Source organism: Mytilus edulis, chromosome 2 (genome assembly GCF_963676685.1).
Source record: "Mytilus edulis chromosome 2, xbMytEdul2.2, whole genome shotgun sequence".
Classification (NCBI taxonomy): Eukaryota; Metazoa; Mollusca; class Bivalvia; order Mytilida; family Mytilidae; genus Mytilus; species Mytilus edulis.
This window is the reverse complement of record NC_092345.1, coordinates 3,345,971-3,366,377: the sequence shown is the minus strand read 5'-3', so window position 1 is coordinate 3,366,377 and position 20,407 is coordinate 3,345,971. Positions and strand designations below refer to the sequence as shown.

Below are 20,407 nucleotides of genomic sequence, written 5' to 3'. Positions count from 1 at the left end.
CATATGCTGGGTTGGTTTACCTGCTTATAAGCTTTACCATCAATTTTTTATTAAAACTCGATTACCTATATATCATGTATATCTACATTATCTATCTAGATGTTTACAAATTTCAAATTTAATTTTATCAAACTACAAGTATCAGATTGAATTTAAAGCATGGTATTTACTAGTTCGAACACTGGTTAATTAAAAACATAAACAAACAGAAAGAAAGGGAAACAGCTGATGACATTCATTTTTCATCATCACTTAATTCGTTAATCCCCGACTTTCAGTTTGGATTCAATGCATTCTCTCATTATTATTCTTAAAAGCTACCTTTTGACTTGTACAAATTAGTGTGTGCTGACAGAATACGTCATGAAAGCTGTCAAATTATTAAAGGCCACAATGCTGCCATATTGCTTTCAGTGGTTACGTGTGACGTTCATGCGCACTTTCGTTACGTTCTTTTTAACTGTTTTTTTCGTTTTTTTCTTCTTCACAGTTATCAAGGGATTAAATGAGATCATGTTTATGTGTACTCAAATCTGTAGTTGTCTTACCTAAGAAACGAACAGTGACTTGCGATTTAAAAGGTTTTCAGTGAAACTTGCTGGGTGTCTGAACCGGAAGTACATTGTTTTGTTTACCGGAAGTGTCAAAATTATTTATCCGTCAAGCGCACCACGTCAGCTATACCATCATAACAAACCTCACATGCAGTCTTAGTATCATACATGTACATTAAACGAGTTCTTTGATATAATCGTTGCCAGAATGGTTTTAATGACCATGATCGCACGAGTTGCAGATGCACTGCCCTTAGCTGCATCAATGCAAGAGGATGAACAGGTTATTTTATTTCAAATAATGTTTTAGACAGCTGTGGTGTTGTCTGTCAAATGTCTCATATAGATTGGTTTTATCTCTGAAATTACAAAATCTCCTAACACGTCAAAGTAAGCGATCACTCTGATCAGAACAAGTTACACAACAGGCCACGGGTTAGGTCCATGAATCTTCTTCAATTCCCAAAATTCCAAAAAGATATACATACACCTTATTGCTATTTGTCCGCCATTACTGGATATCACACAGGTTCCCGTAAAACTTTGACGTCACAATACAAAATATATGACGCCACAATGGAAAAGTGATTGTTGTATGCGACAATAGTTCAAGCGGCCGGGTCAGCTGGGATTAGCGATAAGGTGTATTGTAGCCTGGTGCAAAACAACTCGTTCCAAGCGACAACTTAGTGTTAGACTATCAATAAGTCAATTTTTACCATCTACCAATCTACAAACTGTACTAAGACCATACGTAATTCCATCGACTAAGACAGTATTAAATTCACAGACCTGCCAACTATTCTGAATACACCTTATCGCTATTTGTCTGCCATTACTGGACATCACAAAAGTTCCCGTAAAATTCTGATGTCATAATAGAAAAAAAGCGGGAATAGTGAGAAGGTGTATATGGCAATATCATGCTGATTTTCATGCCCCAACCCAATTTCGGGATCGTAAAACAAGTCAAAATCCCGATTACTGGTATCACAAATTATACCAGAAAAAATTATTTGTTACCTATTTTGAAGTTTATCAATTTCTATAAGTCTATCTTTTAACCTGGCAACAAAATTATGACAAGTGTGTCAATCAACTGTCACAACAGGTGTCATAATAGACAACTTTCGAGTTCGATGCATTTCCGTCAAAAACTCTGGTTTTAGTGAACGTCATTTGTGTGTTTAGGGGCGTCGTCACTTCCGTTTCAATGTTGAGCGAGTGGTTGGAAAACTATAATTCTATATTGTACGAACTATTCAGCAAATTAAATTCTCAAAATTGACAATCAGCATTGCTGTTATTAGGGAATTGTCATTAAGTACCGACAGAACAACCATTATTTCTAGTTTATCCTGCACAACGACGATCACTAAGACGCTTGATGAAGGTAAATAGTACAGGGATACAGGCGATCCCCTCTATCTGGTAAATGACGTCATAAAGGCGCGCATAATTGACGAGTTTTTGCCGGTGACGGATGAACTCGAAAGTGGTAAATTTATTGTTACATGTACACCGATTATCTGATTGGTCATAACAATACTCTAAAATTAATTAATTTGTCAGTCATGCAGTCAGCATAATTTCAATTTTAATCAATTTATCCTACAATCACAATTTACAACGTTTACTGTAGCTAGTTTCATGACAAAATCGTAATAAATGAAAGGGGGGTCTTCACTTTTTTTTTTTTTTAGAAATTTAAACATTTACTTAGAGATTTAAGCACTCAAATATATCTGACAGACTTAAAAATATCCATTGCTGATATTAATTAACATATAGTTATTTTATCATTACTTTGTCCTGAACTTTCCACTCTTTTTGATACAGGCAGGAAGAAGCTTAATGGACTACCAGGCACAAGCTAAACAACTTTTCCGTAAGATATCAACCGATCCACAGCCTCCAGGAAGATGTAGTTTAGAATCTGGACCATATATTTTTCAGTAAGTAAAACATAGTTTAAACATGCTAAACATATATTGTCATATTCATAGATAAAAGGAGATTTTAAATAATTTTTTATGATAAGCAACCCAAGAAAATCAAACATCAACATGATCAAGTGGTCAACATTCGTATACACATGTACCTTCTTCAAAGTTTATATTTAGACAGTTATCCAGGGTACATTAAGTTGTTTTTGTATAAGTATAAATTGTGGATAGTATTTACATAAACTTGATTCAGATATCATTATAAATATTACAGTACATAAAAATAATACTGACAGGAAATATATAATTAAAAACCAATGAGGAAAAACCCACTGATAAACAACAATTACTTTAACACCTGAGCGATTGAACAAAACTTACTTTGCTAATTTTATGAAGGACCTTGTAAAAAATATTACATACATTTGTATAACACTTCCTGTGTAAAAGTTATATACAACTGACATTGTAAAAAAATAAAGAAAAATACCAGTAGGGTTTTCAAAAATCAAAAGTCCAAAGTCCAAAATCAGACAATACCATTTTCTTTCATCTAATATATCAAATTAAGTTCCTGCTCCAAATGTTACACATGTCATGTTGTTCAAGAAACTAGAAATCTAGTAATACGCTGCTTCTGCATGGGATAAAAAAAATTAACTTCATAGATTATCATAGTGTCTAAATTTAATGTACTCATTCAACTCAATTTCTATTTTATTCTAGTTTATTAAAATTTCCAACTCATATTATATTAAATATATGTTATCATGCAATAAATGATGAGATACAATGAGGATTCTGTTTTTCTAATGATTTATGGAAAATAGTTTTGCAATACATTTGTACTTTGCCGATCTTTTTTGATAACTTTAAAAACATGTTCTCTATGTAAAATGTCATCAGAAGACAATGAGAACAACCATTGTAGAAAAATAAAAAAACAGGTAAACAAAGAATTTGAAGAATGGAATGTAATTTTTCATAATTGATGTACATACATTGTATGGATATTTACTCAATTTTGTAAATCAAGTTATACATGTTATATTTCCATACTCATACAGGCAGAGTGGCATAATTTTCTGACTTTTAGCAACATCAATTTCAATATGTGACAATCTTGAAGTGCTAATTTTTAACTCCACATTTATATTTAATAGAAACTTATGTCAAATATTTGTCTTTTTAGTTATATTATAGAACGAGGTGTATGTTATCTTATACTTTGTGATAAATCATTCTCAAAGAGACTTGCATTCCAATATTTGGATGATTTACAAACAGAATTCTCATTGCAATATGGTGGTAGAGTAGAAACAGTATCTAGACCATACAGTTTTATAGAATTTGGTGAGTACATGTAGGGTAAACATTTATATACACAAATACATTTTTTTATGTCCTTACTAGCCAAATTAGATCGGTGGTTCTTTCCTGACACTCTGCTTTCCTCACCAAAAACTGATTGTCTTGAAAGAGCACAATAGTGCTGAAAGTGAGCTGAAATCCCAATTAAACAAATCAATTAATTTAAGTCTTAATTAAAAAAGAAATGGGAAAGTATGCCATGGTATTGGAATAATGAATCCAAAGTAAATATAATACCCCTGAGACTGACATTGAAAACTACACTTCATATAACCAATAAAAAGTTGTGAATTAAGTTGTCCAATATTAATGTACTGTGTAAGGGCAACAAGGCAATATGGGGAGACTTGTTATAAGATTAATTACTAACCATGGGAAACATGTCCAAAAAAAAAGAACAAAAGCTGATTGACAGAACCTACATTGCATATTTAACCCTTTCTGTGAACATTTTCAGATACATACATCCAGAAAGCACGGAAATCTTACATGGATTCTAGAGCAAGAAAGAATCTGAATAATATAAATACAGAACTCCAAGATGTGCATAGGATAATGGTGCAAAATATTGATGATGTGTTACAGAGAGGAGAAACTCTATCAGGTAATTTGTTACAGAACTCACCAATCTTAATAGACCAGGGCTTCAATTACCCCTCTTGTCTCACACCAATAAATAATCTATAGTCAGACGTTAATATGTTATGGTTTATCTGTTATTTAAAATTTTACTAAATAATTTACCATAAAAATTACTTCGTAAAGCAATTTGCCACAAAATAGTGGATTCTTGGGTACTTCTACTACTATCATTGCCTGACTCCTATTTTATAGAAATAAAAATTTTGCCAAATCTTAAGGTAACTGCCACTAGTGTTGTTGAATATTTGCAAGAGGGATTTGGAGAAATGCACAAACAAAACATACTTTTACATCTCATTTAATATTATGTCAATTCTGCAATGGTTTTTTTGGTTTTTATACGACCGCAAAATTTGAAAAAATTTTCGTCGTATATTGCTATCACGTCGTCGTCGTCGTCCGAATACTTTTAGTTTTCGCACTCTAACTTTAGTAAAAGTGAATGGAAATCTATGAAATTTTAACACAAGGTTTATGACCACAAAAGGAAGGTTGGTATTGATTTTGGGAGTTTTGGTCCCAACATTTTAGGAATTAGGGGCCAAAAAGGGCCCAAATAAGCATTTTCTTGGTTTTGGCACTATAACTTTAGTTTAAGTTAATAGAAATCTATGAAATTTTGACACAAGGTTTATGACCACAAAAGAACGGTTGGGATTGATTTTGGGAGTTTTGGTTTCACAGGGCTTTCCATTGAAGCCGGTAGCTGGCGGAAATCCGCCGTTTGCGGTAGATACCAGTGCCGGCTACTTCACTGACAAAAATATAAATTCAAAAAGACAAAAATATCTTTTTCAAATGTTTACATGCAGCCGAGAGACGTCTTGTCGCAAAGTCGCCGTCACGATAAACAAGGATGAAAATCAGTGTTTACCTTGGGCTAAATATAGTTCACATGAATTCAGGTCACTGATTGGTTGTCTATTTAAAGTCAGAATGCATCGTTTCTTTTCAAAGATAACAAGAGAGACGTTCCGGTGGTCATTAACTCGTTGGCTTTTTTTTTTGGCTTTTAAAACGTGAAGACAATCAGATAGGATGACAATCTTATGTTATGGAATAATAGTCAAATTAAAGAAAGTGTAGTAGATCATATTGTTCAGAATCTGGAAAACAGTGTCTTTAAAAAAGTTTTGAAGTTTATTTTTCAAAACCCACGCGGTGTTCAGAGAATCAAGGTCAAAAACGAAAGTAGAATATTGTCGAATCGACCTCAAATAAATAACATTTCCAAATGATTTATGTATCCGACTTATTGAACAGTATACAAAAAAAGCGAAAATCAGAGAATATATCAATTTTCTGTCAATGCTTGAGAAACAATTGTATGATTTAAATACGCGTAACAGTCTTTATAGAGAAAAGGGGGGTCATTTGTTTACAAATGCACGTAGTTATGCAAAATAAATCGATCAAGATTTCTAACAAACCGAATTATTATATAAATAAAACTCCTATAAAAGTAAATGAATTTTAAGCATAAGGTAATAAAGTAAAAAACTATAACAAAAAAAAAAGAAATTTCTTTGAGATTTTTTTTTTTTTTCTTTAATTTCATACATAAAAAATGGTCATTTGAAAGATGAAATAAGGTGCCAGGAGATTACAAGAATGCAGGATTTTGCTATATTTATGCCAGAGCTTCTGGGGGCCTAGAGCGGCCCAGACCCCCTGCCGTAAGGCACCAAGCTTACAGCTTGGTGGGCGTCCGGCTTCGCCAAACGCATGTTACAGCCGGCTATTATTTTAATTGAGCCTTCTACTTCAATTTCAATGGAAAGCCCTGGTTTCAACAGTTTAGGAATTAGGGGCCAAAAAAGGGCCCAAATAAGCATTATTCTTGGTTTTCGCACAATAACTTTAGTTTAAGTAAATAGAAATCAATGAAATTTAAACACAATGTTAATGACTACAAAAGGAAGGTTGGTATTGATTTAAGGAGTTTAGGTCCCAACAGTTTAGGAATTAGGGGCCAAAAAGGGACCCAAATAAGCATTTTTCTTGGTTTTCGCACCATAACGTTAGTATAAGTAAATAGAAATCTATGAAATTTAAACACAAGGTTTATGACCATAAAAGGAAGGTTGGTATTGATTTTGGGAGTTTTGGTCCCAACAGAATAAGGGGTCCAAAGGGTCCAAAATTAAACTTAGTTTGATTTTGACAAAAAATGAATCAGTTAGGTTCTTTGATATGCGGAATCTAAAAATGTACATAGATTCTTGATTATTGGCCCAGTTTTCAAGTTGGTCCAAATCGGGGTCCAAAATTAAACTTTGTTTGATTTCATCAAAAATTGAATAAATGGGGTTCTTTGATATACCAAATCTAACTGTGTATGTAGATTCTTCATTTTTGGTCCTGTTTTCAAATTGGTCTACACTAAAGTCCAAAGGGTCCAAAATTAAACTTAGTTTGATTTTAACAAAAATTGAAATCTTGGGGTTCTTTGATATGCTGAATCCAAAAATGTACTTAGATTTTTTATTATGGGCCCAGTTTTCAAGTTGGTCCAAATCAGGATCTAAAATTATTATATTAAGTATTGTGCAATAGCAAGTCTTTTCAATTGCACAGTATTGCGCAATGGCAAGAAATATCTAATTGCACAATATTGTGAAATAGCAAATTTTTTTTTAATTAGAGTTATCTTTCTTTGTCCAGAATAGTAAGCAAGAAATATCTAATTGCAAAATATTGTGCAATAGCAAGATTTTTTTTTAATTGGAGTTATCTCTCTTTGTCCAGAATCAACTTAAATCTTTGTTATATACAATATACAATGTATATTCACTTTTTACTACCAACTGATAAATTAAAATAATCTTTACCATTCAGTGATAACAAGCAGTTTTTTTACATCTTAATATTTTATGATGTATTTAAATGAGTAGTTATTGTTGCAAACTCCATTAGAAATTTTAATTGAGATTAGTTTTGGAATAAGGGAAAGGGGGATGTGATTAAAAAAATTGGGTTCAATTTTTCTCATTTGAAATTTCATAAATAAAAAAGAAAATTTCTTCAAACATTTTTTTGAGAGGATTAATATTCAACAGCATAGTGAATTGCTCTAAGAGAAAACAAAAATTTTAAGTTCATTAGAACACATTCATTCTGTGTCAGAAACCTATGCTGTGTCAACTATTTAATCACAATCCAAATTTAGAGCTGAATCCAGCTTGAATGTTGTGTCCATACTTGCCCCAACCGTTCAGGGTTCAACCTCTGCGGTCGTATAAAGCTACGCCCTGCGGAGCATCTGGTTATTTTTGTTTTTTATCATTCATGCTTTTTAAGTTCATTAAAGATTTTATAACTTGGTTATCTATGCTATCTCTACTCCATTTTTTGTTATTCAAGATCCTGTTTATCTTTTTGGAAAGAAATGAATTGGTGCAACAATTTATGACACAAATTAAAATTACTACCCACATTATTGCTATTCTTCATCTCAATGTCACAGTAAGGCCTTTGACACAATCTGATTATAACCTGATATTTCACTCTTGTTCTTGTATGACTAAAACACACCCGTGATATCGCAGGTCCTTGACTGAATTAAAGTATATAACTATACGTAAGCCTTATTTTAGTATTGGTATTGTCATCTGATAAAGTCATGCCGATTATAAGATGCACAGTTTTATCTGCTTTCAAATCTTTCTGTTTGAACCCCTCGATCTGGAACTTATCAATGATTGGTAATATTAATTATTTGGAAAACAAAAGGTCCTGGAATGGAGTATTTTTTAATCTACAGCATTGTCCTATATTAGTTATAAATAAATTTGAATTCTTTGATTCGCTGTTTTAAGTCGTGCCCGATAACAAATTGAAAACTGTTCCTTTACGCCTTATTTTAAGTCTAGATTTTTAGTATTCATATGGTCATCTTAGAAAGCCTTACTGATTAAAATACAACAATAGGGAACAATTTGACAATGATTGAATTTAGTAGTGTCAACCCTGATTATGACCCGTGTATATAGCAAAATCCTAAATACATCGTTTGGTGGTGCGCCTGTCAGATGCGGAACGTACAGATAAGGTAATAGATAACAGGTGAATATACTATTGGTATTGGTATTGGATTTGACCCGAAACTTATTAATTATTGGCAATTGATTATGTGGAAAACAAAAGGCTCTGGAGTGGTGTAATTTTTTAATCAAGACCATTGTCCTATATTAGCTACAATGTATATATAAAGTTGAATTCTTTGATTTGTCGTGTTTACCCCATGACGGCTGACAAATTTGACCGATTTGTTTTAGTATTATAGATTGTTGTTAGTGTAAGATCTGAAGACATCCCATAAGTGGTTATGTTTTGATGACCTTTTCTGCAAATTTTAAATCAACCAATCATTTTGAGTGATACTCTGAGTCTTTGATAAATACATTTTGCTGAATTTATTGATAAGCTCATTAGCACAATTGTTATGTTGATAAAATGATTTACAATCAATTTCTTAGGGACCCTGACACAAAGTCCTCTACTGTATGCAAATTATGACAATAATTTTTCCAGGGGTCAATGATAATTTCTTGTAAATTTACCTGTTAAAACACCATATCTGATTGCTAGTTCCCACACATTTTCTGTTTGTAATCTGAATTACGCGATGAATGTTAATCTATATCTCAGCTGTTTCACACCTTCATAAAGGATATCTACATGTACTTGTGAAATCAATGATATGTGTAATTCATTTATTTTCTTTTTATAAATAACAGCTGTTTTTTATGTAAACAAGGGTTTTCTATTGAAATCCTTGATGTAAACACTATTCTTCTCCTAAAACAAATTTATAACAATGTCTACACATTGTCGTCAATTATTTGCATCATCAGAATTTATGCTTCTCGACCGCCTATTTTCTTTATATTTATAATCATAAATACATTGTAAATTCCCCAAAATATTTTGACTACTTCAAATGATGTTAGAAATGTATTATATATTTATTAAAAGAGGGACGAAAGATACCAAAGGGCATTCAAACTCATAAATCTAAAACAAACTGACAACGCCATGGTTAAAAATGAAAAAGACAAACAGAAAAACAATAGTACATATGACACAACATTTTAGACATTAGACATTATTTTATTAAACCAATCATGGGCCCTTGTCGGGCAAGATACAAAAACATCATACAATGATTATATAAACATTAGTGAAATACACAATATTATAAGTAATACACAAATAATTAATTGATAATATGAGCAACGTAGGATATAGTTAAGGTAAGAGGCATTGAGTGCAATGAGGTCATAGAAAACTAAAGAATAAACAACACGAACCCCACCAAAAACTAGGGGTGATCTCAGGTGCTCTGGAAGGGTAAGCAGATCCTGCTCCACATGTGGCACCCGTCGTGTTGCTTATGTGATTACAAATACGGTAAATAGTCTAATTCGGTAGGTCACATTCATGAAAGGGAAGGGGATTGTAGTTACTACGTAAGGAACATATCCCATATCATTTGTGAAACGGTTATTCCATAACGGTCAACCAACTCGTGATGGCGTCTGTAAAATTTACGAAGGGATGATTTCAACTTCACCATTTGGAACTCTTGGTTTAATAGCTTCCTTGTGAGCAGTAACCCTCTATCAAGAAAATCATGATAGGAAATGCAAGCACGGGAATATCGTATCAATTGGGAGATATATACCCCGTATGCAGGTGCTGCTGGAATGTTGCTACTTAGAAATAGAAGTTCACAATTGGAAAGCTGAAATCATCTCTTTTGTCGTAAAGTTTTGTTTTCAACCGACCCTCATTGTCAATTTCTAGATGTAAGTCAAGATATGAAGCTGACTTAACTGTATCTGTAGTATCCTTTATCTCCAATTTGATTAAGTTTACAGTTACATTTACTACAGATCGTGCAAGTCCTTTACCTTCATAAAGAAGTCAAGATCATTTAACACCTGTGAAGTAGATCATGATGTAACTAAACTACATCATTGGACTAAGAGCATTAAGTTGCTGTGTAGTACGTTAAAACCCCTTAATCTATTTATAGACCCCAAAAAAATGATATCTTTTACTATGATGTGTTATATACAATCTTAGTTAGAAGTCAACATTGTTTTGCATTAATGCACATGTGTACTAATGCCAAAAAAACTTGATACCTTGATAGTTTGCCATAAACTCTGAGAATTGTTATGACCTTAGTGATTATATCTATGATATTTGATTTGTTTTACTATATTGAATTCTCTTTATTTTCAGCACTAGATATGAAAGCCAGTAATTTATCGTCAGTGTCTCAGAAGTACAAGAAAGACTCTGCATATTTGAACTTAAGGTCATCTTATGCCAAAATAGCAGCCATTATTATTGTTGTCATTGTATTTTTATTATTTATTAAATTTTGGTGGTAAATAAATTATATTTATTGTAAAAGCATTGTACTGTGCATGTATTCTATTTTCATAATTCAACAAAGTTGAGTTACTACTCTTAGCTTCCATTTCATGATGGGTTTCACCTTTTGTGTTATTTTTTAATTCCACTTGACAATGAGGCAAACATTAAGTTCAGTGATAGTCAGATTAATTGATATACAACATTTAAAGTTCTAGTCAGCTTTTCATGGTCAACTGTAAAATGTGTGTATGGAGGGAAAAATGAAATGTTTATTTTCTGAATGAATCTTTAGGTATAGTCGTATTAATTACTGTGTGGAAGTGTTTTAATGGATGTTTAAAAGAAGATGTATTATTCCCAGCAAAAGTGCTTCTACATATATAAAAGTACCTGTTTTAATTTTCATGACAAATTTTCATCTATTTTGAGTAAATGTTTCTCATTGGTCAGGAAATGTAAGCATGAGTAAATGTACACATTGATTCCTATAAGTGTAATACAATGGATTCATTAATGTTTTTGTTGTTAACAATTTTTATGGAATGAGGAACATTTGTATATTGGCAGATACATGATGTCATGGTGGTTTTTTTTCAATAAAATTTTGCATACAGGCTTATTTGAAGTTTGTATTCTGATGAACATTTTAACTGATGGTTCACCTGTACCTATGAAATCCATAAAAATTATTACAAAAAAGTCCTACATTATCCTACAAATCACCACACTGCTTTTCACACATGTATATTTAACATGTTTTTTGTATTTGACAAAGAATTATTTAACCTTAATTGCAACAGTCATTCATATTGAAATATTTCAGAATTGCAAAAAACATAGAAATTGTTAGATATAGCTTTTGTAAGTTTAACCATGGAAACTTATTTTGACAATCTAGTGTGGAATAGAAATACTCTGACTTATGAAGAAATTATAAAGATTTAATTTTAATGAGTTTACTTCAAAATGAAACTGAACTTTAGAATTATAGAGAACTTATCATGTTACAAGGTGAACAAAATGGAGGGGGTATTTCATTGAAAATTTGAAAGAATAAAATTATCAAAACCAAGAAGTCTACTGTTCTAAATTGTCTCTTGAAATATGGCATAAACTGTTTGTCACTATAAAGCAACTAATGAACAATCAATCTTGAAATATTGCTGTGATATTCAAAAGAAATAAAAATTATTTTATCTTAAAAATAAGGAACAAAACAGTATTTTCATAGATACTTTATTTTATGGTTTTGCAAAAGATAAAAAAAAAAAACTGCTCCAACAGAGTCATGAGAAGGAACGATTAAAGATGACACTCCTTTAATTTTGTGGAAACCATCCTGAAATGGTTGATCTATAAGATTTGTTAATAAAACTTTACAAGATGCTTTTATTAAGTATGTACTGAATGAATATGCAATAACCCTATTTTAGACTAAGTATCCATATAAGCCTGGAAACTATGTGGCCAGTCACATGTATGTCACAATATTGAAATAACGACTTTTTGAAAAACAGATGCATTAATTTTTAAAGAAGACATATATGTCATTGGTGTTGGGTGATTTCTAACAGTATTTGAACCCATAAGTACTGATTTTACAACAAAACACTTTTTTTTCTGTTTTAAATTTACACTTGTAATGACATAACTTTAAATCTGAAAAGACTGGTAGTTTAATTTGTCTTCAACATACAACATGAGAGGTTTTCCCACAAGGGTACATTGCATACAGAAAAGACCGCAAAACAGACGCACATGGCGGGGTATTCATACTCATATCTGATAAATATCTCAGCTCAGAGCCACCAGATCTAAAATCTGATGACATTAGTGAACAACTGTGGGTTAAGGTTCAGATTACAGGGTCACCGGATTTATACATAGGTAGTTTTTACAAACCTCCAAATAAAACTGAGGAGGAATATTTATCACACTTAGGAAAATCTATCTCCAGAATAAAGCGTAGTGAAAATTGTCACCTTTGGCTAGGTGGTGATTTTAATCTTGGAATTGATTGGAACAACTACTCTATAAAACAGAAGGCATACAATTCAAAACAATGTCAACAACTTATAGACATATGCCAAGACAACTATTTGGAACAAGTCGTAACAAAACCAACACATTACACGGAAACATCACAGTCCACACTTGATCTCTTTTTTACTAATAACAGCTCTCTAGTAAATAAAACTGAAGTCATTCCCGGAATTTCCGATCATGAAATTGTTTATATTGAATCCGACTTAAAACCTAGAAGAGCAAAAAAACCACCTAGAAAAGTTTTCCTATACAAAAAAGCAAATACTGAACAAATTAAAGAAAAGCTAAATGACATACGTCTTAACAATATTACAAACCTAGAAAATCTTACAATGGACGAACTTTGGGATAATTTCAAAACAAAGGTATTAAAAACCATGGAAGAGTCAATCCCTACTAAAATGATTAATAACACCAAACAAAAAATACCATGGATTAATAAAGAAATAAAATCACTGATTAGAAAAAGGAACAAATTGTTCAAAAAAATGAAAACAGACTCGCATAGTAAAATAAATAAACAGTACAGGGAAACAAAAAAACTGCTTCAGAAAGAGACAAGAAAAGCTTACTGGACATATCTGGAAAACATCATTTGTTACGACGAAAGCTTACAAACCTCGCAAAAACAGAAAAATTTTTGGAATTATATCAGGTCCACCAAAAAAGACAGTTCAGGAGTTGCACCAGTAAGATCTGAAGGTATGCTGATAGACGACACAAAACAAAAAGCTGAAGTACTCAATAAACAATACCACTCTGTTTTTACACCTGAAAATGATAAAGAACAAATACCAACTCTATCCGACAACTATCCATCTATGTCAGAAATCCATGTAACACCAAATGGCATAGAAAAACTTTTGAAAAATCTTGATCCATCTAAAGCTACAGGTCCAGACGAAATACCAGCACGAATTCTTAAACAATTTGCACCAGAATTTGCACCACATCTCGCTTTCATTTTTAACACATCTTTCTTGAAAGGAGATGTACCAACAGACTGGAGACAGGCAAATGTGATCCCTATTTTTAAAAAAGGCGAAAAATACCTAGCCAGCAATTACAGACCTGTCTCCCTAACCTGCATTTGCTGCAAACTGCTCGAACACATTGTTGTAAGTAACATACTAAAACATCTGGACACACATAACATCCTTGTGGATAATCGGCATGGCTTCAGATCAAAACGCAGCTGTGAAACACAGTTACTTACTTTAAGTCATGAACTACTTAGTAACCTCCATAATGGTGTACAAATTGATCTTATTATTTTAGACTTTTCCAAGGCATTTGACAAGGTACCTCACAAAAAGTTATTAAGGAAGATGGATAATTATGGCATAAGGGGAAATACCTGGAATTGGGTATCAGCCTTCCTTAGTAACAGAACGCAACAGGTTGCCCTTGACGGAGAGGTGTCTAGTCAAATGCCTGTGGTAAGTGGGGTGCCCCAAGGCTCAGTTTTGGGTCCACTACTTTTTCTCATCTTCATTAATGACCTACCTGCAGCAGTAACATCAAAAACACGCTTGTTTGCAGATGATTGTATTTTATACAGAAACATAACAAATCAACAAGATTGTACCATACTACAAAATGGTCTAAACTGCCTAGCCAATTGGGAACAAACTTGGGGTATGCAATTCCATCCAGAAAAATGCAACTCACTCACTGTGACAAGATCACAGTCACCATTCAAACATGACTATGTATTAAAAGGCCACATCTTAGAATCCGTTAGCACTGCAAAATATCTCGGTATCACCCTTTCTCACAACATGTCTTGGGATACACATATAAATAATATTACTGCAAAAGCAAATAAGATCTTAGGCTTTCTAAAAAGAAACTTAAAAATAAATCAGGAAGAAACTAAAAGTTTGGCATACAAATCCATGGTACGTTCAAATTTAGAATACTGCTCTTCAGTTTGGTCACCTCACACCCAAAAACAAAAAAACAACATTGAAAAAGTACAGAGAAGGGCAGCACGCTATGTCACCAACATATACCACAACACCAGTAGTGTCACTTCCATGATTGACCATCTTCAATGGAAGTCACTTGAAACTCGCAGAAACATCAATCGAGTTACTATGCTTTACAAAATCTCACACCATCTCATTGCAGTAGACCCAAACCTTTACCTTTTACCACAGCCAGTCAAAAACACCAGATTCACTAATTCATTACAATACCAAACATTTAGCACAAGAACAGACTGCTTCAAGTACAGCTTTTTTCCATTCACAGTTGTACTGTGGAACTCACTCCCACAAAACGTCATCAGTGTTAACTCCCTGGATCAGTTTAAAATACTGATCCAGAGTCAGTATATTTAGATATCTAACCTGTTTGTAAATAATGTAAATGTGTTAATTTTTGTTTTGTTTTTGCACAAAAAATTTTTTTTTTTTTTTTTTTTTTTTGAATTATTGCACAAAATTAGTTATTATATTTTATTAAGTGTCTGTTTGCGATGCGCCGACGTATAGTCATCAATGTAATGATGGATCGTCGTATGATGTAGATGTAGATGTAGAAGCATGACAGTTTTCGAAGTAATTTACAAAATGACATCTAGTATAATGCATTTGATATGGAGCATTTATTATAATTATACTCGATAAAGCAGATCATTTTTAATTTTAAACCCATTAAGAACTTGTTTATCAATATAAGCAGGACACAGTATTTCAACTCCAACCAAAACAAATGTAAGAGATCTTCAGCATTTATGGGCCAACAAAAAATGAAACCAAACTAAAAATGGTATAGGGCCTACCTTCTTTCACAAATACACACAAACGTCAAGACATGTAATTCAGTATAGAAATAAATAAAATTAGACGTTACGTTCATATATAACGTATTTTCCTCACAATGACATTATACCTCCATAAATAAAGGCAACAGTAGTATACTGCTGTTAAACGTCATAAATCAATTGAGAGGAAACAAACCCAGGTTGTAAACTAAAACCAAAGGAAACTCAAACTTTGACAGGAAAACAACGGAACAACAAAAAACAAACGCAAACATACATAATTTTTGGGCCATTTATAGCTTGCTCCGTGTTGAAGGCCGTCCCTTGACCTATAATAGCTTATATTTATAAATTGTTACTTGGATGGAGAGTTGTCTCAATGGCACTTGTACCACATCTTCCTATATCTATAAAACGGACTATTTGATAACAACTGCCATATTCCTGAATTGGAGAAGATATTTTAACAAAATGGTGGGTTGAATCTGGTTTTATGGCTGACCAAACTTTCCCACCAAAATAAGTCTAGAAATGTCATAGAGGGTCACGAATTATTTTCTACCAGGAAGACTCCCATAGATCTCATAGTTCTGTTAACTTAATAATAGCAAATATAAACATGACTGGAATATTAATGGGCGTCTTGCTTTTAAGGTTCATCGTAGGGAGACGGATTTTTATAAGTTTTTCCAAACTTGTTTCCGAAACGCATGTTTGAACTTTATGTAACATTGTAATATTTTATCTCGTAATTTTTCATTGATAAATACTGTTTAAACAAAGGTTCATCATAACAAATGGACACATTATTTAATTTAAACATATTTATTTATAGTGGATTGGGAAACAAGTTTTGCAACTTATAATAATCCCTTTCCACTTTGCGGGTACGAGTGCTGCCTTGTAGCGGCATTAGCCTGCTCTTTTTTTAAATCTTAAAGGGTGTCTTTAAGGGACGACATCAAAAGATCGATGTAGCATAAAAAACTTAAATCAAATAGTTTGGGGGTGGGGGGGGGGGGGGTCAACATTGCTGCAAGTTTTGTTAATCTAAAATCGATTTTACATATATCCCTATTGGTCAATCAATTTTTCCCAAATTAAGTTAAGAGGGGGGGTGTGGGGGTCAGTGAAAAAACTATGTGAATTAAGTTTTTTATCCTTCATTGAACTTTTGATGTCGTCCCTAACGTGCAAGAGATATGGCTCTCTCTTATCACGGGTCAGTCATTTATCGTCCCTTCCGACGGACTATCATCGTTTCCTCAAGACCATACTCGCAAATGGTGTCAAGGGAGAGCCGAAAATTCAGTCCCTGAAATTTTCATCCCAGACGGGAATCGAACCAGGAACCTTTGTTTTTGTAGTCCGATGCACTTACCACTAAATGGACAAATATGACCGTGTTTTCATCTCAAAAACTACTCTGTATACAGACATTAGGTCATATTTACATAATTATATGTATTCGTCAACTTAGTGTATACAAATCAAACTTAAGACCATGTATTTATTGATGCTTTATATAAATGCCAAAATTTAACACTAGATCATAATAGTTGATTTCAGCTGTTTTAAGGTATGACACTTTTCTCATGAATGATTTTTTGGAGGGTTTGAGATGCTCAGTATTTGGTTTTCTATGTTATATTTTTATACTGTTGTTTGTCTTTGGTCGTTTTTTTAGTAACTTTTTTAGTAACACGAACCCTTCCAAAATCGGGAACGATTTCAGTTGAAATTGGAAGCATTTCCTGCTCCAAATGTTACGCCTGTCTTTTAACTCTTGGGTAATTAGGAATTGTGTCTAAAAGTGGGAAAGGGAGTGGGTTCGGTAAGGGCCGATTTTGGCCTCAAATTTCAGGTTCATCTGACGAAAGATTTTGGACACTTTTCAAACGCTTAAAAAGTAAAATTCAAATGTAGAAAATGGTAGATTAAACCTGGTTTTATAGCGCTAAACCTCTCACTTGTACGACAGTCGCATCAAATTTAATATTATTGATACTGATGCGTGAACAAAACAAACAGACACAATCGGTAAAAATGTCACAAATAAAGGTAAACAGTCTTAATTCGGTAGGTCACATTCGCGAAAAGGGAACGGGATTGTAGTCATGACAAAAGGAACATATACTATATCATCTTTAAAACAGATATTCCATATCGGTCAACCAACTCATAATGGCGTTCGTTAATTTCCGAAGTCATGATTTCAGCTTCCCAACGCTCCCTTATTAGGAAGCTGAAGTCAACTCTTTTGTCGTAAAGTTTTGTTTTCAACCGACCCTCATAGTCAAATAAGTGTCTATTTCAGTTGATTCAATTAGTGTATTTGAACGATTTTAACTGATTTAATAATTAAAATCGCTCTGTCCTGTGCGTGGTTTGGCTAGCCATAAAACAAGGTTCAATCCACTTTTTCTCTAAAAATGTCCTATACCAAGTCAGGAAAATGGCAATTGTTTCCCTCAGTTTTGGTTTGTTACCCCCATTTTGTTTTTTGAACAGCGGTATACTACTGTTGCCTTTATTTAGCAAATAGTTCGTTTCAATGGTTTTCGTTTAGTTGATATGATTTCCTCGTTTCTGGTTTGTTTGTGACTAGGATTTGTTTTCGCGTGATCGATTTATGACTTTTAAATTGTGGTCTACTACTAATGCCTTTACTTATTCATTGTACTTCGTTTTTTATCTTGGTTTTGTTCTAATTTGCATTTCAGCATTGAAAGATAACAGTTTTACATTTTGAATAGCCTTACTAGCTGTAATCTAATGTGAAAAGTAATAGATTAAAAACCAGAATAATATGATTTCCATTATAAGTGCACGTTTCTGGAATAACCGTCAAAAGAAACACATTTTACACAAAATTTGGTATGTCATAGAAAGTAATTTGGTCGTTTAATAGCATGAAACACAAAATAAACTAGTGAAAACCCTATAAAGATCATTTCAGTCATAGTAGAAATTCATGAACTGGTCATAGAGTCAGGGGCGTAGCTAAAAAGAAATCATGTGCAAGCAACTATCGTCGAGCGGATCGAGGCGAAATTGTTTTGGGGACCCTTTTATGCAGAAACATGTTTTTTTCTTCGGTTTTCGGTCGTAGGACGGTAAAAGAGGAGCTATATGTAGATAGGACTTATAAAAAATTTATGAATGTAAAACTATTAATAAATCTTTTGTATAGAGTAATACATAAATAACACATATTTGTGATACAGAATTTACTCAAAATTGTCCAAAATCTGCTCTTCGGGTCTAGGCAGAAACAAACTTCTCTAGTACTTTAATTGTCAACATTCACATTGACATCCCGATGAATATGCAGTAATGCTTGTAACTGTCGTTGTTCATTGTTGATCATACATTTGTTTTCAACATACGTAGTACACTGATAGATCTCCATGGTAGCACTCGTGATATGTTATAAACCAGCGTACGTGTTCACCATCGAGCGACCTCCCAATTGAATTCGTCAAAATTACATGTCATGTCAGTTTCGTATGATCTCAGACCATAGATGTAATGGGTATTACATCTATGCTCAGACAATGTTGAGATTTGTTCGTTGATTATATTTCTTACAACACGTTGAAGCAGATACAGCGCAAAGAAGCGATTTTCTGATAATACTAGACGCGACTCCACTATTTAGTTCCCTTATTATATGGTCTATGAACGCAAAAAATAATGAGACTTTCCATTACTGTTTTGGCGTGTTTCTAGGGTCACTGGCTCTTGTAGTCTGTCGACCACATCGCCTCGGCATATTTACAACGATATCGAAGGGTTCTGATAATTCTAATGCCGATTGGTACGTCTCATTCCAAACTGATGAACCGTACACTGTAAAATGTGCTCCAAAAATACATGTCTAAGTCTGAGTATTAAAAATTCAAATCTTGAAAAAGATACAAGTTACTGTCCGATTTTGTCATAATCTCCAATAAAACTTTTATTTTGAAACCAAATGCCGTTATTTAATGAAATTTTATCAATTTAACATTGAATCTATAAATTTTTATTTTGCCATTTTTTTAATTTTTTTTGCATGCCGAATCGATGTGCACGCAACTGCGTGTCAGCGTATAGGGAGCTACGCGCCTGAGAGTAAAGAATTGATCCAAAGATTGGGTTACTTCGACTTGTGAATAAAGTGAATAGAATAATAATAATTATAATGACATAAACTCAAAAAACAACAAAATTGATATAAATAGTTTTTTAAAGGAACATCGTGACAGGAAACTTATATTTTGGATTGGTGGTTTCCAAAAAAGAATTATCAAAAATAAATAAAACTTCTATCTCCCAGTAATATAAAAAAACATGAAAGGTGAGCGTTTAATTCTATAAAAAAAAAGTTCAATGAAAAAATGTTACTTATCATATGCGAACCCAGTATACCGACGGCTATTGAGGTCAATGTACAAATAAATTAATATGCAAACACTAGATCAAACTAGACTAGGGGTTTATCTTTTGCTATACCAGCACTATTCATTATAAGATTCCTCAGTAACATACAGTAACATATAGTAATTGGTACAAGTAGAACATCACAAACGCAGTTATATTGTTGCGATTAAATCATCGTACACAATATGTTGGCCAACCAATTCGTTAAAACGATATAAAAGTATGATGACGATTCACTGCGCATGACATATGTTTCTTGAATA

The 20,407-nt window shown here is 32.9% G+C and overlaps 2 protein-coding genes across 8 annotated transcripts in view; one reads left to right on the top strand and one right to left on the bottom strand.

Moving 5' to 3' along the window:
- The window catches only part of LOC139510075 (protein transport protein Sec16A-like), a 32,053-nt gene extending 31,394 nt beyond the window's left edge, over positions 1–659 (bottom strand). For 3 of the 7 annotated variants that reach the window (XM_071296311.1, XM_071296309.1, XM_071296314.1), the window contains exon 1: positions 549–649. The gene's annotated coding sequence lies outside the window, so the exon portion shown is untranslated. Of the gene's footprint in view, positions 1–321 lie in introns of all 7 variants that reach the window. The other 4 variants (XM_071296308.1, XM_071296312.1, XM_071296310.1 and 1 more) reach the window with 2 other exon arrangements.
- LOC139510076 (vesicle-trafficking protein SEC22b-like) lies at positions 614–11,975 on the top strand. The gene is made up of 5 exons (XM_071296315.1): positions 614–837; positions 2,394–2,509; positions 3,693–3,853; positions 4,329–4,475; positions 10,766–11,975. The coding sequence occupies exons 1-5, from the start codon at positions 763–765 to the stop codon at positions 10,915–10,917; spliced, it is 651 nt and encodes a 216-aa protein (XP_071152416.1). The 5' UTR covers positions 614–762; the 3' UTR covers positions 10,918–11,975.
- Positions 11,976–20,407: the final 8,432 nt, after the last annotated feature.

Bases quoted from the DNA above. Each gene is read 5' to 3' on its own strand.
- LOC139510076 (XM_071296315.1), top strand. From the start codon at position 763: ATGGTTTTAATGACCATGATCGCACGAGTTGCAGATGCACTGCCCTTA. The intron at 2,510-3,692 runs GTAAGTAAAACA...TTGTCTTTTTAG, and splicing joins TCTGGACCATATATTTTTCA to TTATATTATAGAACGAGGTG. The intron at 3,854-4,328 runs GTGAGTACATGT...GAACATTTTCAG, and splicing joins ATACAGTTTTATAGAATTTG to ATACATACATCCAGAAAGCA.